Source organism: Lutjanus erythropterus, chromosome 15, assembly GCF_056507025.1.
Source record: "Lutjanus erythropterus isolate fLutEry1 chromosome 15, fLutEry1.hap2, whole genome shotgun sequence".
Taxonomy (NCBI): domain Eukaryota; kingdom Metazoa; phylum Chordata; class Actinopteri; order Lutjaniformes; family Lutjanidae; genus Lutjanus; species Lutjanus erythropterus.
Window position 1 is genome coordinate 26,534,579 of NC_139331.1, and position 21,478 is coordinate 26,556,056.

At 38.3% G+C, this 21,478-nt stretch overlaps 1 protein-coding gene across 1 annotated transcript in view; it reads right to left on the reverse strand.

Annotated features, from left to right (window-relative positions):
- Positions 1-217: 217 nt before the first annotated feature.
- mthfd1l (methylenetetrahydrofolate dehydrogenase (NADP+ dependent) 1 like) overlaps positions 218-21,478 on the reverse strand; it is a 43,510-nt gene continuing 22,249 nt past the window's right edge. Inside the window, exons 21-28 of the mRNA XM_084737605.1 lie at positions 14,883-15,022; positions 13,971-14,012; positions 11,216-11,319; positions 10,829-11,006; positions 8,909-9,016; positions 8,615-8,767; positions 1,472-1,586; positions 218-1,228 (exon numbers count right to left, since the gene is read on the reverse strand). Of these exons, the coding sequence (XP_084593731.1) occupies positions 1,497-1,586; positions 8,615-8,767; positions 8,909-9,016; positions 10,829-11,006; positions 11,216-11,319; positions 13,971-14,012; positions 14,883-15,022 (815 nt within the window). The 3' untranslated portion in view covers positions 218-1,228; positions 1,472-1,496. The remainder of the gene's footprint in view (positions 1,229-1,471; positions 1,587-8,614; positions 8,768-8,908; positions 9,017-10,828; positions 11,007-11,215; positions 11,320-13,970; positions 14,013-14,882; positions 15,023-21,478) is intronic.

Here is a 21,478-nt window from a genome sequence, read left to right on the forward strand (position 1 = left end):
AAACTAGAGTTGTGGCTATTGAACAGTGGAAACACAAACCAAGACATTTTTGATGAGTTTTACTTTGTTTCTGTTGAGTTTTAAGGAGTGAACAAGTTTGTCCTCTCAGTGTGATAAAAGAGAGAAACTTTAATTCAGAACGTGTCCTGTCTCTAAGAATATCTGAGAATTTATTTTATATATTTGACTAAACTAAGAGCACTTGTCAAAGCAGCAACCTTGCCACTTGCATGCATTTCCCAACTGAAACTACAGGGGCACTGGACTGTCACCACTTGAGGTACAAAGTGGCAGACGGGATGGACTGAGGATATCTGGTGAGCATGTTAACGTCAGCAGATATCTCTGCAACACAATACGCCGACTTTTACTTCTTCACATTCTGTTGAAATGAAATGAAATGAACAATGAAATAAACATGCTAGTTAATTTTTTTTTTTTTGCATTTTCAATTAAAAGTCTGGCCATGTTTTACACGTTTAACCTTTAAGAAAACCCCCAGTAACATGATAAAATGATTGTAAACCCTCAGTGAAAACAGCAGAAGTCACATTTCCCATAGCAAACGCCTCATATTCAATGAGCTATTGTTTAAACTATAAAGTAACTAAATGATGGGATGTAACATGATGTGCGGAGCTCACAACCTTCGGTTAATTACTTTCAACCTTTCTCATCATATAAAATATAACAAAAAATAGCAACAAACTGACCAACTTCTGTAACTTGAAGCGATTTTCACTTAGGCAGTATAGCAGCTTGGACATTCAGCAGGTTATGACACTAGAGGTTACATAAACACCCCAATGACTTTTTGTGTGGAAGCATTTTAGTTAATAAATGCTGAGCCCATTTCAAGTAAAAGGTTTAAGACAAGTAGTAAAAAAAGAATAGCACAATTTTAAGACATTTTAGTAACTTTCTTTTCACAGAATAAAGGAAATGAGAACAAAGTAAAATTCAAAATGCCTGAAGGCTTAAAGTGACTCTTCCGTACACAGAAGATATTGTACAGAGAGGTCAGAAACATACACATATAACATATAGGGTGCCCTGTAGGAGGTCATCTTTGGCAGATCACACAGATGTGCAAATACAGCATAAAGATAATGCTTCAGTAAACATGTTAGTGTGGGCTGCTGGGAAGAGTAAGATACTTCCTGTCAAAGGTAGATGACTCTGATTTTGCACGCATGGAGCTGAGGATCCTGGGAACAGAGCAGGGAGCCTGGAAAAAAAAAAAACAGGATGATGACTTTAACTGTGTGTGTAAGTGAGAGTAGAGAGCAGCCTCGCAGACTGGAGCCTTGGCACTGAGTGAATGAGGTAGTAAACTAAAAACTCCAGGGAGGAAATAAAGCCTCATGTAACAAGATACACAAACGATGACTGCTTGTAAAATATTTATAACGATACAAAGAATTCACTGCAACAGTATATTTTATGTTGATGTGGACGAGAGGATACCTACGTAGATATCTGTCACCAGAACATGCTTAGAAGAGCCCAGTAATCTCCTCGGTGACCGGGTCGAGGTCAATGTCATAGAAACAGGGTCGGGTTGGCAGACCAGGCATGGTGCTCATCTGAGGGAAACCACAAAAACAGAGAAACGTTACTGGCAGGCAGAGTAAGAAATCTTGAAGGGAAGAAAATGATCGGTTTCACGGTTTTAATGTAGCTATTTTTTCAGATCGTTGAGTCCAGATCAAAATGGTAATCTCCACCATCCACTTCAGTTACAATGATATTTAAAACAATACATTTATGATTTTTTGTTACAGTTATCATTTGTTAGTGTGTAGTAGTCCATTGGAACTACAGTATGACATTTGTTCATCACATTTTTTTAATCTGCTGAATAATAATATAAAAATGCACTATCGCTTGTATATTTATTTATGACTTTCCATCTAAATGTTTCAAAGTTTAGTTAAGACCAAAGCGACCAGATGTGTAGACCAAAATGTTCTAAATAAATATATAAGCACTGTGTGAGACAATGCAGATACAATGAAATCAGCTGCACAATAAATACGACAAAAACAAATCAACCGATACATTAAAATACCTCAGAAATTAATTAATATACAAATAAAGACGGGATGATATCACACCAAGACATCTGAAAACAAGCACTCTTAATGAGAAAATTGTACAAACAACTTAACCGAAACATTTCAGTATTTCTAAATGAATGGACCTCACAGAGGGACAAATATTACCAGCTGGTTTAGTTTTTTTGGTCCTTTTTTTTAACAGCAGTCTCATAAAAATGTCATAACCCAATAAGAAGGTAAGATTAGAATCTAGATATTAACTAAAACCTCATATTAAAGCCTTAAATCCACAACACAGCTGTTCTACACCAAAAGACAATACACTGAGAGCCGGTATCAGACGTTGCATGAGTCAGAATAAGATCAACCCCTTCAGGTTCAATGACTATAATCTGGACTCATTTAACTGTGGGCAGACAGATGATCAACGTGTTGACAACCTCCACTTTCGCAATGATGAGTTTAGCCACAGACAATGGCTGCATTGTTCTCACTGTTGTCAAAATACAGATCACAAAAGGTGGCCTCACAGATATGAGACAAAATTAAGAGGCTAAGTACAAAGTCATAGTGGAAATACTGACTATGGTTTTGATGGATCAAGATTACTATCAGAGGAAGAAGAGGTATGGAGAAACTCCTGGATTTCTATGAATCACATTGAGTGTACATAGCTGACAAAAGCTGCCCAGATGAACCCTGTTATTATGATTGGATTAAAAAAAAAAATCACTGACACTGGAAATTCTTACTCAAGAAATCTGTTACATGAACAGGACAGAACATGTGAATGAGATTCTCATATATAGTCAACAACACCAGACATTTACAGCATGTGCATACGATCTGAATCCAAACTTTCATGTCAGTAAACGTATAATTCCAGTGTTCAATGCCTAGCAGATAAAAGTAAGGCATTGATTTGCGCAAAGTAACTCATAAAACACTTCTCCTCTCGCTAAACGCAGCCAGATCATCCCATCCGAGCTGAAAAGTAAATTATCTCGCTCATTAGACAGGGAACGACATTCTTTGCATGCCTCCCCCCTTCTGACCCAGGGCCAGTTTTATGAGCCCATTAGTGGAAATGAGACAGAGGGAAGTGACCAGCCAATTTCCTGTCTGAGGAAACGCCGCTCTGCGAGTAAACCAAGGGACGAAACGAGGAGTACATGCTTGCACAATCTGATAGAGCGGCTGCTCGCTCTTATTGTTGGTTGGTCTGATGTCAGCAGTGATATCTGTTACATGACACTGTTCTGAGCACGTCCATCAATGAGGCTTTAACCACAGGTGACTCAGAAGATGAGCATACTGAAGAAAATTCAATATCAACACATTACATTTGATCTAATGGAGTGCATTAAGAATAATGGTAGCAGAGGAATTACTTCATTCCTTGAGCTCCTTTTAGCTTTGACATCACTATGTGCAAACACTATTACATGATGTCATTAATGGGATTCACTGTCGAGATTCCCATAGGAAAGTTACATGACTCACATGAAGAAACTCTCCCTGTTGAATTATCAGTAGAAAAGATTAAGAACTGCATTAGAAAATATCTGGTTCTTTGATGTGAAGTTCAAAAGGTACAAGCTTGTGGGTATAAATACGTTAAGGAAGAAATTACCTACAACTCCCAAGCTGCATGTCAGCAAGACACATCCAAATTCACAGTATAAATTCTGCTATTGAATTCTGTGTGTTAAAGGCAAGTGAAAGCTTGCAACATTGTTGAGAAAAATGACAATAAAATCTGCATTTTTGTTCACAAACTCACCACCAAATGTTGTGAATGTTCTGCCACTAATTTGTGCCTTTGGCTTTTTCTCAATAGCAACTATAGCTGAGGCTCATGCGTATTGTAGTGTTTAGACCCATCTGCCATGCTGAAATAGAAGACAAAATATGATTCCTCCAAAGCAACGTTGAAATATTTAAAAGTGGTGGTGAAAACATAGACCTATATGATCCTGACAGTATTGGGGACAATTTTGTGTTTCTATGTTGAGTAACACTGGAGATACTAATATTGAAAATAAAAAACTGAAATGGGAATACATAACGAGTAAAACCACTTCCAGAGCTAACAGCCTCTCCCACACATCATCCCACTGAGTGGAATGGAAAGGTTTAATGGCTAATAGTGTTGCAGCTAAATGCAGTTTTCGTTATAGATTAATTTGCCAATATTTTCTCAATTAAAATCAATTAAAATAGTGAAAAGTGCCTCAGGAAAAGCAGCAAATTATAAAATTTGAGAAACTGAAAATTACTTAAATGATTTTCAAAATACAATTTTCTGTTGATCAGCTCATTGATAAATCTTCTTTACTCCACCACCGTCAACATCTAAATATGGAGGGATCCTGTCCTTCATAAGTGCTTAGTGAAGATGCTTCACATCAATGAGGTCTAATCAAACCAAGCAAATTCCTCCTCTGTTGCCAGACTCAAGAAATGGATTTCTCCTGATAGAAATTAGAAAAAGAAGCCATGCCTCAGAAAGAATTTTAGTCCAATATCAACTATTATCCTATTTCATTCTGTTCCGCACTTGCTGCAGCCCCTGTACAAATCACCAACAAGCCAAGAAGCAGACTAACACCAGCTGTACATATTGTATTCTGTTATATATTGTAACTATATTTAATGAACCAAACTCAAGCATCATTACTTCTTTATGTATTCACAATCAGCTGATTGATAAACAGGGAAATAGGCAATACTGATCTTATTGCATGCCTCTAAACAGAACTGACAACCACGGAAATCTATTTTAATTATAAAATGTGGCCAGAAAGTACAACAATGCACCTGTCTCAGCATCCAGAATAACAAAGTAGGATGGCAATCAATAAAAACCTCCCTGTCAACAACCCACAGTTTCACTTTTTTGCTCAAAATAACTCTTTGATCACAAACTCAGAACTTCTAAACTCACTCAAAAAACAGAAACAAAACAGTAGTGATGTAATTTAATTCCCAAACATGAGTTATTTTGCCTCTCAGCTTCTTGGTGTGAAGTATCAGGCTGCACATTTAAATATCAAAAGACGCTACAGTGTGCAGATAAACTGTCAAGGTTTTGAAAGCAACAAAGGCCGCACTGTTCTGCTGGTCCTCCTCTCCAGCCTGAGAACAAGTTGGCACTCGCAAAAACACACAACACTCCGTGGCTAAAGTTGGAAACTCCTCTCAGGCCAAATAAGTCCCTCCATTATACCCAAACACAATATGTCTTTGTCGGGGAAAACCCTGGAGGAGACAATGTAGCTGGATTTTCACCCCCCACTGATCCTGGAGAAGAGTCTCAGTCAACAACGGCACAGTTACTCCAGCAGGGGATTGAGGAGATTATGAAATTTGATTCAAAAGAAAACTCTTGTACGATTTAGGATTAATGGACCATTAGAGGGGGATAAATGTTGAAATTATCAAACAAATATGTTATGTGTTAAATATTAATTAAAAAGTAAAACGGGTGCTCCTTATGTCAGCCTGCCTGTTCATCAAATGAAATCAAATTCTTTGCTGTGAGATGATTGCATGTCCGCAGCAGTATGATGCTTAGTTTCTGAGGTGGTGCCCCTCTCTGCTTCTCCAGACTGAGGATGTGATGACCAGCAACTACTATAGGTAATACACTGATTATTGATAAGTATCTCATACAACCTCACATCAAATAATTTCAACTCTTTTTAATGGATAAAATCACCCAGTGGCTAGAAAGTCAAATTGATGAGATAGTATAGTTCATGGGTTTAGTTTGAACTCTCACCTGTGAGAGTAGACTGTCTCCCCTTAGGGAGCACTTTGAACTTCACAGTGACAACCTGTAAACAGGCAGTTCACTTTTTCTTCGTTCTTGTTTAGGATTCAGGTTAAGTGCAACAAAATAAATGTTTAGCACTCCCGTATTAGAGTAAATATAATTCCAGTGAATTTTTCAGACAATGCAGATCTTCAAATTTAGGTAATGTATTGTTATGCCATCTAACCTGTCTCTGCATCAGTTTTACAGTAACTGAAGCAAAACTACAGTTGAAGTACAGGTCAGGTTTTGGGTCATTAACATGACCAAAGTTAGCCAAAATAAATTAAAGTCTACTTTCATCTCATGCGGTTTCTTTCATAAATGCAATTACAGTCATTTAACCGATCTACAACCTGTTAAACATTAACTAGCTGGGTCCATGAGGAATATCCAACCGCGAAGGAGGGCTTTCTATACAGTAAATCTGAACTGTTTTGGGTTTCGTGGTGCAGTGGAGGCAGCTCTAACGGGATATGAACCCTACAGAGATCTATTGTTCTGCTTGCGACCCCTCCCTCACATATCTGGGGAATGACATCAGCCTCTTCCTGATTCTTCACCCTGTTAAGACCCTTAACCTCCCCCCTGAAAACCTCCCCTTCTCTCACAGTCACGCCCTCACCGCCTCAGGAGTTTAGCTGGCGAGTTTTGGAGTCAAGTGTGACCTGAAAGTTTGCCACTATTTTGCCAGATTTTATTGAAAAAAAAAAAGCAAAACATTAATATATTATGAGACAGCATTATTTGCCACGATCAAAAATACACTCAGAAAGTTTTAACTGAATCTAATCAAAATTATTTTTGTTTCAAGTTCATGTGATATTAGAGTAGAAGGCATGTAGATGCTCAGTAGTGCCCTCCTTACGTGCTAACCTATGCTCCACTCACCTCGCCCAGCATTTTCTTGTCTGAATTATGATTCTGGCGTTCTCTGACAAGATTTCAGTGGGCATCTACTAATGTGGACCAATATATTGATAGCAGATCAAAATCATGATATGAGACTAGATATATTCTTAGATTTTTGATATAATTATATTGTGTTGTCTTGTCCTGGTTGTAAAGGCTGTATGACAATTCAAGTCATTATGTCCATATTACTGATAATTATTTATCAAAAATATAATTGTGTTAATATTAAAATATTGTTAAATATCATTATAGAATTATTTGATCAAAGAATAAGGTGAGTTGGGCTGCAACAAATTATTATTTTCATTGTTGATTAATCTGTTGATTATATTCTTGATTAATCAATAGTTGTTTGGTTTTAGGATTGTCATAAAATGGTGAAAAATGGCGATCAGTTTTCCCAAAGCCTGAGATTACATCCTCAAATGTCTTTCCTCAACAACCCAAAGATATTCAGTTTACCTAGAGGACTTAAAGAACCACAAAATAGTCTTATTTAAGAAACTTGAATCAGAGAATTTGGACCTTAAAAAAATATGCAATAGCTGACAGTTGCAGCTCTAATTGTGATATTTGATTTTGTCCATGTCACTCAGCTCTATTATATTCTGTTGAGTAGTTTAATCAGCAGCAATGGATCATATTATGTTACATGATCATCACGTTTGCACTATTTGAGAATTTATGGCAAGTTAGAGAAAATGTGTATATCAAGTTATATATTGTACATCATGGAGTGAAAATATCAAAATATCATTTAGAAACTCTATCAGCCAGCCCTAGCATCTACAGGTGAACAGGAAAATTAAAGAACCAGAAAAAAGAAGCAAACCTGGAAGCTTGGTGGGACTTCAGCTCTCTAGAACTTAAAAAATTAAATCTATGACTCAGCCAGAGAGTTCAAAGAACAATTTGGAGACTTCCTTGGGGTTAGGAGTCACAGTTCAAGGGTTGTCAACATGCCACTGGCTCCACGGGCCACGGCAGATCAAAGGCAAAGTTGGGAGACTGGACAGACGCCACAACAAGACGCTGCCATGCCTCCCCAGCATGCCCGGTGTTTGACACCTCTGCCTCAGCCTATCAAAGCCCAGCCCCCAGGGTACACTGGTGAAACAGCAGGAGGCAAAATACTCAGGAAGCCGCTTCCTTCCTGCCCGGCCCATCATCAGCCGAGAGGCTCCAGCCAGCCCTGCCCAGCTCAAACCAGCTCAGTAATGTGGCTGTCAGGAAAAGCAGGGGAAAGGACCCAAATATAAAACTCATTCAGGGACAAACTTAGGGGAAGGAAGGAGGATGAGGAGAAATGGCTACAGCGCCTGTAAGGACCAGTGATCCTATGTTGGTAGATACAACAGAGTTACCACGAACACAAGACATCAACATACAGTTTTTACTGTGTCAGAGCTCTGCTGAGATGTTTGAATTAGGAAGCAAACCAGACAGGAAAGATACATCTGTGACTCAGCCTCAATGCAACAAACCAAAACACCAACATCAAATATCACAGAGATTGTGGTCACCCAGAAGTTTTCAGTAAGTATAGCTGTACTTTCAGAGATAAGTTGGAGACGTCAGTGTTTGAGCTAGTTGAGGATATTAAAGAAACAATGTACAGGAAGGGCGCAAGTTTATAAAATTAGATTCAGCGTTTTGTGAAGTAAATAGCCTTTGATATCTGTAACTGTGTCTGTTTGATGTTTGGTGCTAAGCAGTGTACAGCGGGTAATTCTCTGTAGGTTCATCACTATGAGCAACCCTTTCCTCATTTGTATTTTCAGGAAACCTACTGTCTGAACTGTTTCAAACGTCAGATACGTACTGTTCCCACAAGCGGATAGATGAAGCCAGCCCCGATGCTAGCACGAACATCTCTGATTGGCAAAACAAATCCAGTGGGTGCACCCTTCTTGTCAGGCATGTGGGACAGGGACAGGTGAGTCTTGGCCATGCAGATGGGCAAAGAACCGTAGCCCTGTTTACAGATAAAAGAAAACAAGAAAAGACGTTTTTGTGTGTAAGTGAGAGAGAAAGTGAGATGCAGAGATAGACAGGGAAGGGAGATGACTCCTGTCAGTGTGTGAGTCACTTGTTATTGCAGCAGCAGTGATCTCACCTGTTGATTGTAGTAATCGATCTTGGCCTTGGCCTCTGGAGACAGCTCAATGTCATCAGCTCCATACACTTTTTGAGCAATTGTTCTGATCTTCTCCACTATCGGTATCTATGAGAAAGACGGAGACAAAGACAAGTGGAAACACATGAAGACTCCAGTCAAAGGGAATAATCCAGGAAATTAGATTTAGTGAATACACATCCGTGTGATCTATGAGTTAATAAGAGCTACATAGAGCAAATTAAATCATTTGACTTTCATTGTTCGACTCATACTAGATACTGCATAACTTTGTTCTCCTCTGCTTTCTCTGCAGTCAAAAACATACCATCACTATTTGATGACCCTCGCATACACTTTTTTGCACCATGGTGTTGACAGGACCACATAGTATATTAATCATAACACACATACTGCATGAACACATGATTTCCTACTGCTGGTGCGCTGGTTCACATAGAAAGTAACAAGTGGCTGTCTTTCTTCAAAGGAAATAGTTCCTACATTAAACTGCTCACAGCAAAGTCTGTGGATTGTCTTGAGTAACTGGGTCACAATTTCTGAGTAGAAACATTGCTTTTGAGTTTTTCCAAATGTATTTTAAGCCGAGTGCCATCTAGTTCCATTATATTCGAGAGAGGGCAGACATCTCTACAGCTGATACTTACAAAACTCTGAAACTCACACCAAAACAATCTAGATGGATAAGTAGCACAACAGATAAAAGGAAAGAAAAATATGCATGTTTGATTTAACTACTTAAGTTTAAGGATGCTTTGCAACTGAGAAATTGTTTGATTATTTCTTCTTAAAGAGATCTAGTGGTTTTCTCCACTAAACTTGTGTTTGTTGAATACTGGAATCATACACAACATGCCAGATGAGGTCTGGTAAAGAGCTCAATTTAGGTAATTGGACATATCATTAAGGTCATTAAGGCCTCTTAGCATGACATGTTCTCTTCTATGGCCATTCTTCGCATGAGTGCTGCTAACATTGTTTTCTCTTCCTCATGAGAAATGCTGAACCACACGACCCCGAATATATGGGGCGCGTTGTTGGGGTCGTGGGGTTCAATTGCGAAGTTCTGTTGTATGCTGAAGTTCCGACCTGCTGGTCTGCTGCTGTCTGCCACATGTCCTGCTGGCTCCCCCTTTTTGTCTCCCTACCCCTACATATCTGCCAACATGATTGTTGTGTTACAGTTTGGTATAATACTGAGATTGGCTTGAATCCACTGTATGTATCATTCTGTCATTATAAGAACTCCATCAAAGGTTTTTGAGTTTTGCATTTCCTTTAGAAGACAATCCCTCAACTTTAAATAAATAAAAAAGTCCTCATTTTATAATCCACTTTCAGATCCTTTTAGTTTTATAGGCAGAGTTTTACATATATTTCTCCACTTCACTGCCATGTGAACTTGGAAAAACTTTAAGACTGTATCTTGGATGTATTAATTAACTAATTTAACTGGACTGGATTGTTCTCTTATTGTTGGACCCTTGGTATGCAGGCACATGCATACAGTCACAAACACAAACACACACACACACACACACACACACACACACACACACACACACACACACACACACACACACACACACACACCCACCCACACACCCACACACCCACACACCCACGTACGTCAGGCTAACAGGAACAGTTAATGTAAGTCACAACTTCCCAAACTCACTAACTCAAACCAGCTGATGTTTTTTACTTCCACATTCTCGGGCTACACTCCCAAAGAAAATATCATAATTTACTACAAACAGAATGTACCCAATACTGACAAAACAGGATTGGGGATAATAACAGCTGTCTATCACACTGCAATTAAACAAACAAATAGATTTATATAGGGATTGTTTAGGATTGAAAACATGTCTGGAGTCTGAGAGTATCTGCCCTCACCTCTATGTTGTACAGGAACTGGAAGTTGCTGGGTCTCCTGGCAGCCTCATTCACAGCTTGGGCCAGCTCGAGGGACCCTCGCCCGCCCTGCGCCCAGTGGTGACATGGCACGGCATCAGATGCTCCGCACTCTTTTGCTAGCTGACACACAAGGTCAATCTCTGACTGGGTGTCTGTCCTGAAGGATCACCATGGGAAATATCATTAGCATTGCAACAAATTATGTACTTAGAAAGAAAATTAAGCTAAAATGGTCTTTAGTGGGCCAAAGATATGTATTTAAAATCCTATTAGGACTGTTAGTCGATTAATTTACCGCATATTACTACAGAAAAGTAGGTGGTTAGGTTGTGTTTTTCTGGATGTGTGTGTCTGCATCTGTCTTACTTGAAGACATTAAGTGCCACCACGACTGGAACCCCAAACAGGTGTGCTATTTGGATCTGCTTCCTGAGATTGGTACGGCAACCACCTTCAACTAGGCTGAGATTCTAGAGGAAAAGAGACAGAAGAAACAAAAGGTCAGAAATGTATTATCATAATTCAACTGAAATTGAAAATACTAACTAAATTTGTGGCTTCAGAACTTCTCCCACCCTGTAACACAATCCGTTACAGCAATGAGACTGGTTTTGTTCATCAGGCCGTTTAACGAGATTAAAAACAATATAAAAAGGGAGAGTAAGGACTTGCATGTTTTTTTTGTTTTGTTTTTTTTGCAAAACTTGAGTGGCTGTGTACGTGTTACAATGAAAATTGCAAAAACTATTGGCCGTATTCTTAAAGAAAAGCAGAATGAATTGCTAAAACAACAGTTTGGTACGCGACTCAATACTGAGAGTAGTTTTTAGTTACACTGTCAGCAAGCGCAACAGGGGAGACCATGTTGGAGACCTAGACTGTTGCATTCATTGCTACGTAGTTTGCAGAGATATAATTTGAAGGGTATGACAGGAAACATGCAAGTCTAGTGACAGATTACTTAAAATGGCTTAATTTCCTATTTACCCATTTAGCTGGAGCTGTTCACACAAATAAACAGAAATTTATGGCATTGACTTGATTGTCTATTAGCAACAATTAGATTCATTTCTTTGATACAGCACATTGTTAAAAATTTGGATACTTGATCAGGTATTATACTACAGCATAAAGAGATGGAGCTGCAGTTATTCATTTACCATTCACACTCTGTATACTACTATGGTCATAAGTCCAGTTACTCCCAAACACATTAACAACATCTTGTGCAGCTACTCCAAGTTTGTCTGCAGTAATCCAATCTTGCACTCTGTCTGTGTGTGTGTGTGTGTGTGTGTGTGTGTGTGTGTGTGTGTGTAGCCCTGGGCTCAGCATTAAGGCCATACAGGTCCCATAAATTCATTTCCCTGGCTCTGTTTTCTGTAGTACTTCTGGTTCTTATTACAAGCTTTACAATTAACTTATACTGCTTCATTATTTACTCAGCTGAACCTGCCTGAAAGACCAGCGATTGTAGCCAGATATGAACCTAAGCATGCACACACGCACACACACGCACACACACACACACACACCAAAAGAATCTCATCTCCACATTGCTAAGGCCCAAATACCCAGAAACCACATGCAAAGGTTCTATTTGTGCTGTTAATCAAATAAGTGCTCTTAACCATGTTAGTGGAAGAAGTATTTATGCATACAGGCAGGGAATTAAATGTCCATGAAAATACAGCTGGAGGCAGACAGGTTGAATATCTGAAACTTCCTTTATTGCATCACATACGAATATCTATAAATGTGTCAAATAATGGCTCATTTCCCAAGTCTTTCCTGGCTCATATCACACATTGGGCCTAAAGGACAAACCCAACATAAAGGATTTCATAAGTGATATGAAATGTAGCTCAACCTGATCACTCTACGCCTCTTTTTCCAGGGTTTCAGGGTATAAAATAAATTAGATGAAATCAGAGACTCTCCCCTTAAAATCCTATTGCCCTAGGCAAAAGTTATACAAATGGGAAGTGTCCCTAAATTCCACTTGCTCCAAGCCCTCCCATTAGATATCCCACAGGGATATGTCAAACAATTTGATGAGATATATAAGAAATTTTTATGGTGGAATCGCTGTCCCAAACTTCACTTAAGGGAAGTGTACAGGCCTGTTGATAGAGGTGGCATGGGGTTTTGAAATTTGTTACTTAAACAATATCCCTTTAGCCTCAGACATCTGGCCCACTGGACACTTCTGCCACATTGCCTTGTATTTATCTTTTTTAAAAATGTGTCTGCAGTCTATCAGTTACAAAAACACCTTATGTTTTCTGTTAAATATGACACTTAAGGCTTATTTTCTCCTGAGCTGAGGTATTTACAGAATCCTTTAAGGTTTCCTCAGTAAAGAAAAAAATCTGCATTGTGTTTACTGCACTGAAAGAGAGTTTACAGCAGTAAAATTCTAGAGTTTCCATGGAGACCCTTACTGGTGTTTATTATACCAGTTATTGCCTCCCAGAGGTCCAAAAAAATTACAAACTGTCTGTTCTGAAAAAAAGATGTCACCAGTTACAGGAAGAAATCCAACAAAACTGATAAAAATAACCTCAAGTTAACACAGAAATTACTTGAAGTAACCGTTAAGGTCAGACTAACTCTTACTCTCCATGGCTTCTCCACCATAAGGGGAAGACTTAAGGTTGTTTTGCCTTTAAGGAAACTCTCTTAAGTTCAGGTGTTTAGTGGAATTCTGTGTGGGAATGTCGAGGGCCACTGAGTTATACTAGGAGGATGCTGCATCAATAACCGATAGTTCTGCATGGGTGCTATGGCAGTTCATTCAAAAACACAACCCACAGACACACCAAATAGAATTATACTAATGTTCTATTATAACTGGAGTCTTTCATTAGCCAGTGAGTTTAAATAGTTTCTTCCTATAAACATCCTGACCTTTACAACTAAATTTAATGAATATAATAAAACAGACCCATTTATTAATTCTAACATGACTGGAAATTATGTCACAGACAACAAACTCCACAGACCAAAAAATGTTTACGGTTTAGAGAGGTCTCCTTCATATTTATCATTTTATCACAGAGGCTACGCTTATTTTTGTGTATATTTTGTGTGCATATATGCATATATCTACGGCTCATACCTCATCAATGTACTCTCTGGGAAGAGGCGCGCCTGCTGACACCTGAAAACAAACAAAGAAAACAAATAATCACACACTTCAGTTCTAAATCACATTCAGCAACGTGTTGTTTTATTTCCCATCTAGTTTTATCTGTATTGGAAACATTAATTTGTAATGCAGAACTGCTGTTTTCATCTCTCTTTTTAATGTTTCTCTGAAAAGCTTTCAAATACCACTATGAATTTGGGGCATTCTTGTCAGTAACTGGGGTGTGGACCAATAAATACCAAGAAATCATATTCAAATATCTAATTTAATCAAAATATATCAATGTGGATCATTCAAGTAAATTTCTTTCAGGAAGGAATGCACAAACATCTGGAGCCTTAGCCATCAGAAATGTTGTCCTGCCCTCTTGTAGTTAATTTTTGGAATGGGATCATACACTGTAGGTAATCTACAATATGGAAGTGGGCCAGGACAGCACACATGCGGAAAAACTGGCCTATTGCTGAACAGCTGGTGAAGAGGAGAATTTAGGCCATAAAAAAAGGCACGGAAACATTCATGCAACCTTGTGATGTGTCTCAGTGTGGTGCAATGTATTTATCTGTCATTTGTAACTGTCAGGAATCGTATAAACTGACTAATCAAATTCTATTAGCAGCCACTGTCATGAAACCAAGCTTCTGTTTACGTGATTAAGACTATGTACATAATGTCACATGCTAGTTAAGGCTGTTGAAAACACCAAAACTATTCATTATTTAATTCTACAACAGAGCAAAGGTTAGATAGTTGTGTTAGAGCCAGGCTGCAAGACCACATAATGGTATTCTAAAGAAGAATTCTGGAGAGACAAAAAGAGACAGAAGAAGGTGGGGTGGCCATTGTACTTATCTAGTGCAATCCAGTGTTGTGTTAACTTACGTTCGGGCCACCGCCGTGCATCTTTAATGCTCGGACAGTTGCAACCAGCACCACCACATTTGGCTGTAGCCCTGAAGCGCGACATTTGATGTTGAAGAACTTCTCCATCCCGATGTCTGCTCCAAAACCAGCTTCTGTCACTGTGAGCAAACAAAGAGGACATTCTTCAAAACATGTAGAAAATACAACTACTTGTTTCCATTTCAAAAACACATATTTCTATCACAGAATGTTTCTTTTCCATGTAACATCAAAGCACAATCAGAGTCTGGACTGTATTCTTACTTATGCTGCAAGCAAGAACATCAACAACTTTTAAAGGTTGGCACAAATTTGGGAACCCTATTTGAATTACATAGACTTTTCTCCAGTGGATTTTATAATGTCTCCATCATGCACTTGTCATAAAAGTGAAAACTAATGAATATATTGTTAAAAAAAAGACCAAAGCCAAAAAAAAGCCAAAATATATATCTACATTCATCACTTATGTCCTCTCTACATTTTTGTTCAATGTTTAGTAGTGTCTTCTCTTTAACTTTACAGATATGCGAGTTCAGTCTAATATCTTTGAAGAACTATGGGAATAAGAGGTGAGTCTGACTGTGTTTCTGTCTGAACAGTGACACTGTGGAGAGAAATGGGTTCACTGTAAGGGCTCTCAAAGAGACAGAGGGCCTCTGATATGGACAGCCCTACACACAGGCCTCTTGAACGGGCTCCAAACAAAGCAAATAGTCCACCTGGAATGACGGCCTTGTTAAGATAAGGTTTCCTGTTACTTGTTGTGTGTGTGTGTGTGTGTGTGTGTGTGTGTGTGTGTGTGTGTGTGTGTGTGTGTGTGTGTGTGTGTGTGTGTGTGTGTGTGTGTGTGTGTGTGTGGCACCATTGTGCTAAAACACTTGTTGGTGGGCCACAACAAGACTTTTAGAGGATGGCAAAGCCTGATTTCAAACCTGACTGATTTATTGAGGTTTTAGTGTGTCTGTTGAACCTGGTGGGAACGTAGTCATTTGAAGACTGGAAGGGAAAAAATAATTAGACATACACCACCAAAAATGTGCTGCATCTAAGTATTTTCTGGTGCAGTTGTTGCTAAAATGCAAGATAAAGCAACCATGTGACACGTAAGATTTCAAGAGGTAAACTAAAGAAAACGTATGAGACAAGACATGCTGTTCCCTCCTCTGTTTCTAGCTGTCAATCCAGCTCGAGTATCAAGCTTCATGAGCATTTTGTGACCACCAGAGATGACTAATAAAGCCTTCAAGTTCACAGGAATAAAGTGTGTTTTGATTTTCTCCCACACGTCCATATAATGTAGATGTCTAGACGAGTCTGTCCATATGATAACAATTCATGGTACATTAGAAACAGCTGAACGCTTAACGCGAAATGAATCATTTTCTGCTTTGGTATGGACCAAATAAACCATTCCCCAAGTGTCTGAACAGGTGAGTCAAACTAAAGTTACTTGTAATACCATTTAAATGACGACTGACTGACTGGAAGTGAAGGGCTAAAACTACCACCTCAATGTCCTGTGATTACAACTCAAGCTAAAAGACAAATTGTGCTTTAAAGGGTAAATTTCTTAACCTAAGACCAGTAACACTTGTCCAAAACTAACTGTGTAAAGACCAAAAACAGAAAACAGTCAGCTAGTCGAGCAAAGTTACAAAATTACACTACGTCTAACTGTTTCAGTGCCTTTTTTAACTCCCTAATTTCGGTACCTGGCCCTAAAAATCCAGTATAAGTTGGGTTCTTAGTTCTAAGTGATACTGAAATCAAAAAGTAGATTCACAGACAGTCAAAGTGAAGTATTGTGACAGTTACATAATAACTAGACAATGTTAACAGAGAAAGTGTGACAGGTTTGATTTAACCACCAATCATAATTATGCATATAACCATTGTAATATTCTAAGAAAAGATCTATTAGTTTTCATATTATATCCCATAAGAGCATCAGTTGCTCGCTACAACTGGGGAGCAGGCCAAACTTAAATCAATCAGAACCTCTTCATTAACTTCACTGAGCAATCCAGCACAACTACTTCCACCAGTAAAATGTGTATGTTGCCAAACCAGCTGCATCCACCCCTCTGTCTGTATGATCTATGTGTGGGCAGCCAGTGTATGGGATACAATGACCAAGAGCTAACCCTCTTAACATTTAATTAAATTAAAAAGATAATAATGAAATGTGACTAGGAAGCATGTCAGGAAACAAATGACATTAATGTGATAAATTATGTGCATGTCATTTATGTGCTTGTGTGTATGTAACAGTGTGTGCACAGATGTGATACAGTAAATGCACCCTTTATGGACCGCAGTAAAGCTGTCACAGATACAGAATCGATCTGTATCAGTTTTCTTTGGGATATTAAATCATTTATCTTATTGACTCTAGACAAATTAATTAGACTCAACACATTTATTAAATAAACTGTTCCATAAAATAAATGAAACTCAATAAAGGAAAAAAAGATTAAAAACATTCACTGACTGTTTACAAGAGACCCTTGTACAAATTAAGCCTTTGGTAACAGAGAAATTCACTGTTTCAGGACTTGTGGCTGACACTTGATAAAGCACATCTCTCTGAGGCTTCGGTGAAAAAACAAGTGTTTCCATGAAGAAATGCGTCACTCTGCTCTGTGTGGTTTCTCTGCACTACTAGTGAAAATATGATTTATTTCACCAGAGATGCAGTGTATAAAAAGAATGCAAGGACAGGAGGGAGAGAGGAGAGGCAGAAAGAGAGAAACAAGGGGGAAAAGAGACAAGGAGCTAAATTAAATTAGAGAATCTCTGGTAATATAAATGACAATATTGACATTAAACAGATATTGTGGTTTGGGAGGTCACTGGCTCCATCATCTCTATCTTAACAAGTCTCTTTGTCTAAAGAGCAACAAATAACGCCTGAGGGATGAGCACAAGAATGTGAGTAGACTTTATTTGGCCACAGACCGCTGACAGAGTGTAGTGTTTCTCATTAGCACCACACTAGACCTCTGGCTCTGAATACTGAACCAGGCTGCCAATGAAAATCACATTCTTAGCTTCAGAATTTGTGGACATTTCCATAAATTGTGAGATCTCCCACAGACTGACCACTGGAGTATTCATACCACACTTGCACAACACGGCAGAGCAAAGCATAACCAGAGGGAAGAGAATGAAAACAAAGACGGCAGGGATATAATGACAGCACTACGACAAGCTTTCCTCTCTGGCATTACACCAAGCAGGAGAGTGACCCCAGCGGATGTCATGAGGAAACACTTGCACGCTTCCTGTTCTGTGTGACAACCTTGAACTGCTCAGAGAGCAAGAGGGGAGGAAGAGGTCGGTGGTGTTGTGAGTGAAAAGAGAGCTGGATGGTGTCACTACCAGTCAAAGCATTGGTATCAGCACCACTGCCAACAAAAACACTAATAAAAGGGCTGGAAAGTAGGCTAGACCAACATGATGTACGTACTTCATGTTAGAGCTTTACCCAATAAGCTTTATTGTACTTAATAGAGCTGCAACTAGATTCATCCGTTTATTATTATTATTTCAGTTTATCAGTTGTTGTGCCCTTACACTATTGCTCCAACACACTCACACACAAGCATGATCCAATTCATTGTACACATTAATATTAATTTCATTTTTATTTTTTAGTCTTTTACCACTTACTGTTCTTTCGTAACAGAGCATCACAGTCAAAGCTGTACAACTGTACTAGTATAACTGGTGTGATGATAAATATGTTGAATCCAAACCGAAAATATTTAATTACAATGATTTAATCTGAGAAAACAATATAAATTTAATCTTTATATTGTATCTTTATATTGTATTGTTTTCACACTTCTACACTTTTTATTTACAGTTTTATTTGTTCTGAAAATTGATGTTGATTAATTATTTCTCCACTATGTGATAAATCTACTAAATCGGTTCAGTAATACTTTTAAATTCATACTATCGTACTACGTGAGAAAGAGCTGTATTATCCACGCATCTGCAGCTGTATTAATGCACTTGTTTGCATATTATGTGCAGATTCTGATTTACTATTATTTATTCATTATTTAAAGGACAAATGTGATTTAGTGCTATCTAGCGGTCAGCTTGCAGACTGCAAACATCTTGCCTCATCCTCCCCTTCCACGTGTGTAGGAGAACCTCCAGTGGACACAAAAAACCCCACAAAATGTCTCCATACTGCTCATGTGGTGTAATGCAAGTGTCTGTAAGCCACAACATTAAAATCTGACCCAAAAAGACGCCATTTACACCATGTTTTTAGCCTAAATATCAACTGTAGCCTCTCAGACCAGATCTGTGTGCACACGTCTGAAGTGGGTACATTTGCTATGAATTTGCAAGGGAATTAATGCATATATTTGCATACAAAGTGTTGGTTTAGATTTTTTAAGCAGTACACAGAAGTACACTGTATTCAGAAATCTAGGATTGAGAATGTAAAGACAATCTAATTATATAACACTAACAAGTGAATCAAAGTGACCTTTGTGTCTTTTAAAACCAACTTCTGTCTCTTTATAAGACACTTATAAACAAGATGAAATGAAAAATGTATTTTTAACCCTTATATGTCACATCCCCGGTCATACTATGTACCTATTTCACACTATATGCCAGAAAGGTGAAAAACAAAACTGAAAACAAAATATGAGGTGCTTACGTGGCTTGGAACCCACCACCAACAAATAATATCATGAAATACACCCATCAATCAATATTCATCTTTTAGCCGCACAGAGATGAGATTCATTAGTCAGCTAACAAGCTTGTTGTGACACGCCCACTCTTCAACATTCTAATCAAATTACATCCCGTCTGCCTCTGCTGTTTCACTCGGAAATCCATCACCATACAAAAAATAGTTACTCTTGAAATGCCATTTTCAACTGACTTTAAAGCAGGAAATGTAACACCATTAGATGATTTTTTTTTCAAAAAAGTCGTGTCAAAAAGGGTGCAGAGCCTGAAATGTTTTCAATCCTGAATGTATCATCATTTCTCGGAGACCAATTCTTTAAAACCCCAAATGATTTGTTGCATTACTTGAGGGAGGCTTTGCGGTGTGGGAAATCTTACAGTGAGTCAGTATCAGGGGGTTATCTCATTCAATACTCCAGACTGTTAAGGATACAGGAATTCCTCACATCTGGCATGTGGAATTCATCCCCCAGCTGCCCCCTCTGATATCACCATTTCTCCATTTTAAGTCCAGATTCCAAAGTGACTTAAAAAAAAACCCACAATAATACAAAGCATGATGAAGCATGGCCATGAGTATGTTGATGTACACTCCCACAACCCTTACTGAGTTCACAAAGAGTTCATGTACTTCCTTTTGCTACATTGGAGGAGCTTTAAGAGATAATCAAACTGAGCTGTATGTTACTTAAAGACACTTTGGTGTGGTTCCATCATGATCAAAGACTGTAATAATTTTGGTTTATTACAGTTTGGGTATAATTTTTGTAGTTTTGGCCACTACTTTTTCATCATCCTATCCATTCGTTTAACATCCCATTCATCAAGTTAATTGCTGAGATGTGGAAACATAGCGGCATTGCTTAAGAAAAGAGAGCTGGAACAAGAAACGGAAGTAATCAGGGTGATCATTTTGTCATTCTGAGTTTTTCCCTCAGTTAAAGAGGTTTCTTAAGGGAGCTGTCCCTATCCAAATTGAGGCTCAAAGGACAGATGGTGTCATATACTGTAGATCATAAAGCCTCTTGACGCAAATTTGTGATATTGGGCTATATAAATAAAATTGATTTTGTATATGAGTTTTAAAATTGATTTTTAGGAGCAAGTATTAGGGGGAAGCATAAACAAGTCACAAACATAATATTGACATTACTGAGTTAATATGGCAAATTTGTTAGCAAACAATTACTTATTTACACATCCAGTGGATGTGAAGCAACATTAGCATTAATTTGGTTTCGGTCTCCTGGCGTATAAGTCCAGTATTTATTCTCCTTTCAGTTCTGGCCTGGTCTCCAACAACTCCTAATAAAAATATCTGGGTCTTTAGCAACTAAATGTTTACTGTGTTCACCAGCTAGTAGCTCACTACGTCCATCTGCTGTTTGCTTCAGGCAGACAGTGTATAGTGGGTTTCCAGAGCCTGATGTCCCCACAAACAAAGATCATGACAGCAGTGAGAGCGAAGCAAAACAGTAAAAGTTACGAGCAGTAAAACCAAATCAATGTGCTGAATGTCATCACATTTAACTGAGGAGAAGTGTGAATGGGTGATGATTCTCTGTGGGTTTGTCACCATCAGTGACCCCTTTCACATTACACATAATCATTTGATCCTTTGTTAATATAAAGATATTATGTAGAGCAGCTTTAACAGGAGAGATCATCCTAAAATAAAAAAATCTATACTTTTCACCCGGCTTGTAGTGCTATTTATCCATCTAGATTGCAGAGTTTTGGCCATAGAGATATATGCCTTCTTTCAAATATAATAGAGCTACAACTATTTTCTTTCTATGGTAGAATCTACTGGACCTACTGTCTTTCTACTAGATAGAAGGTAGTTC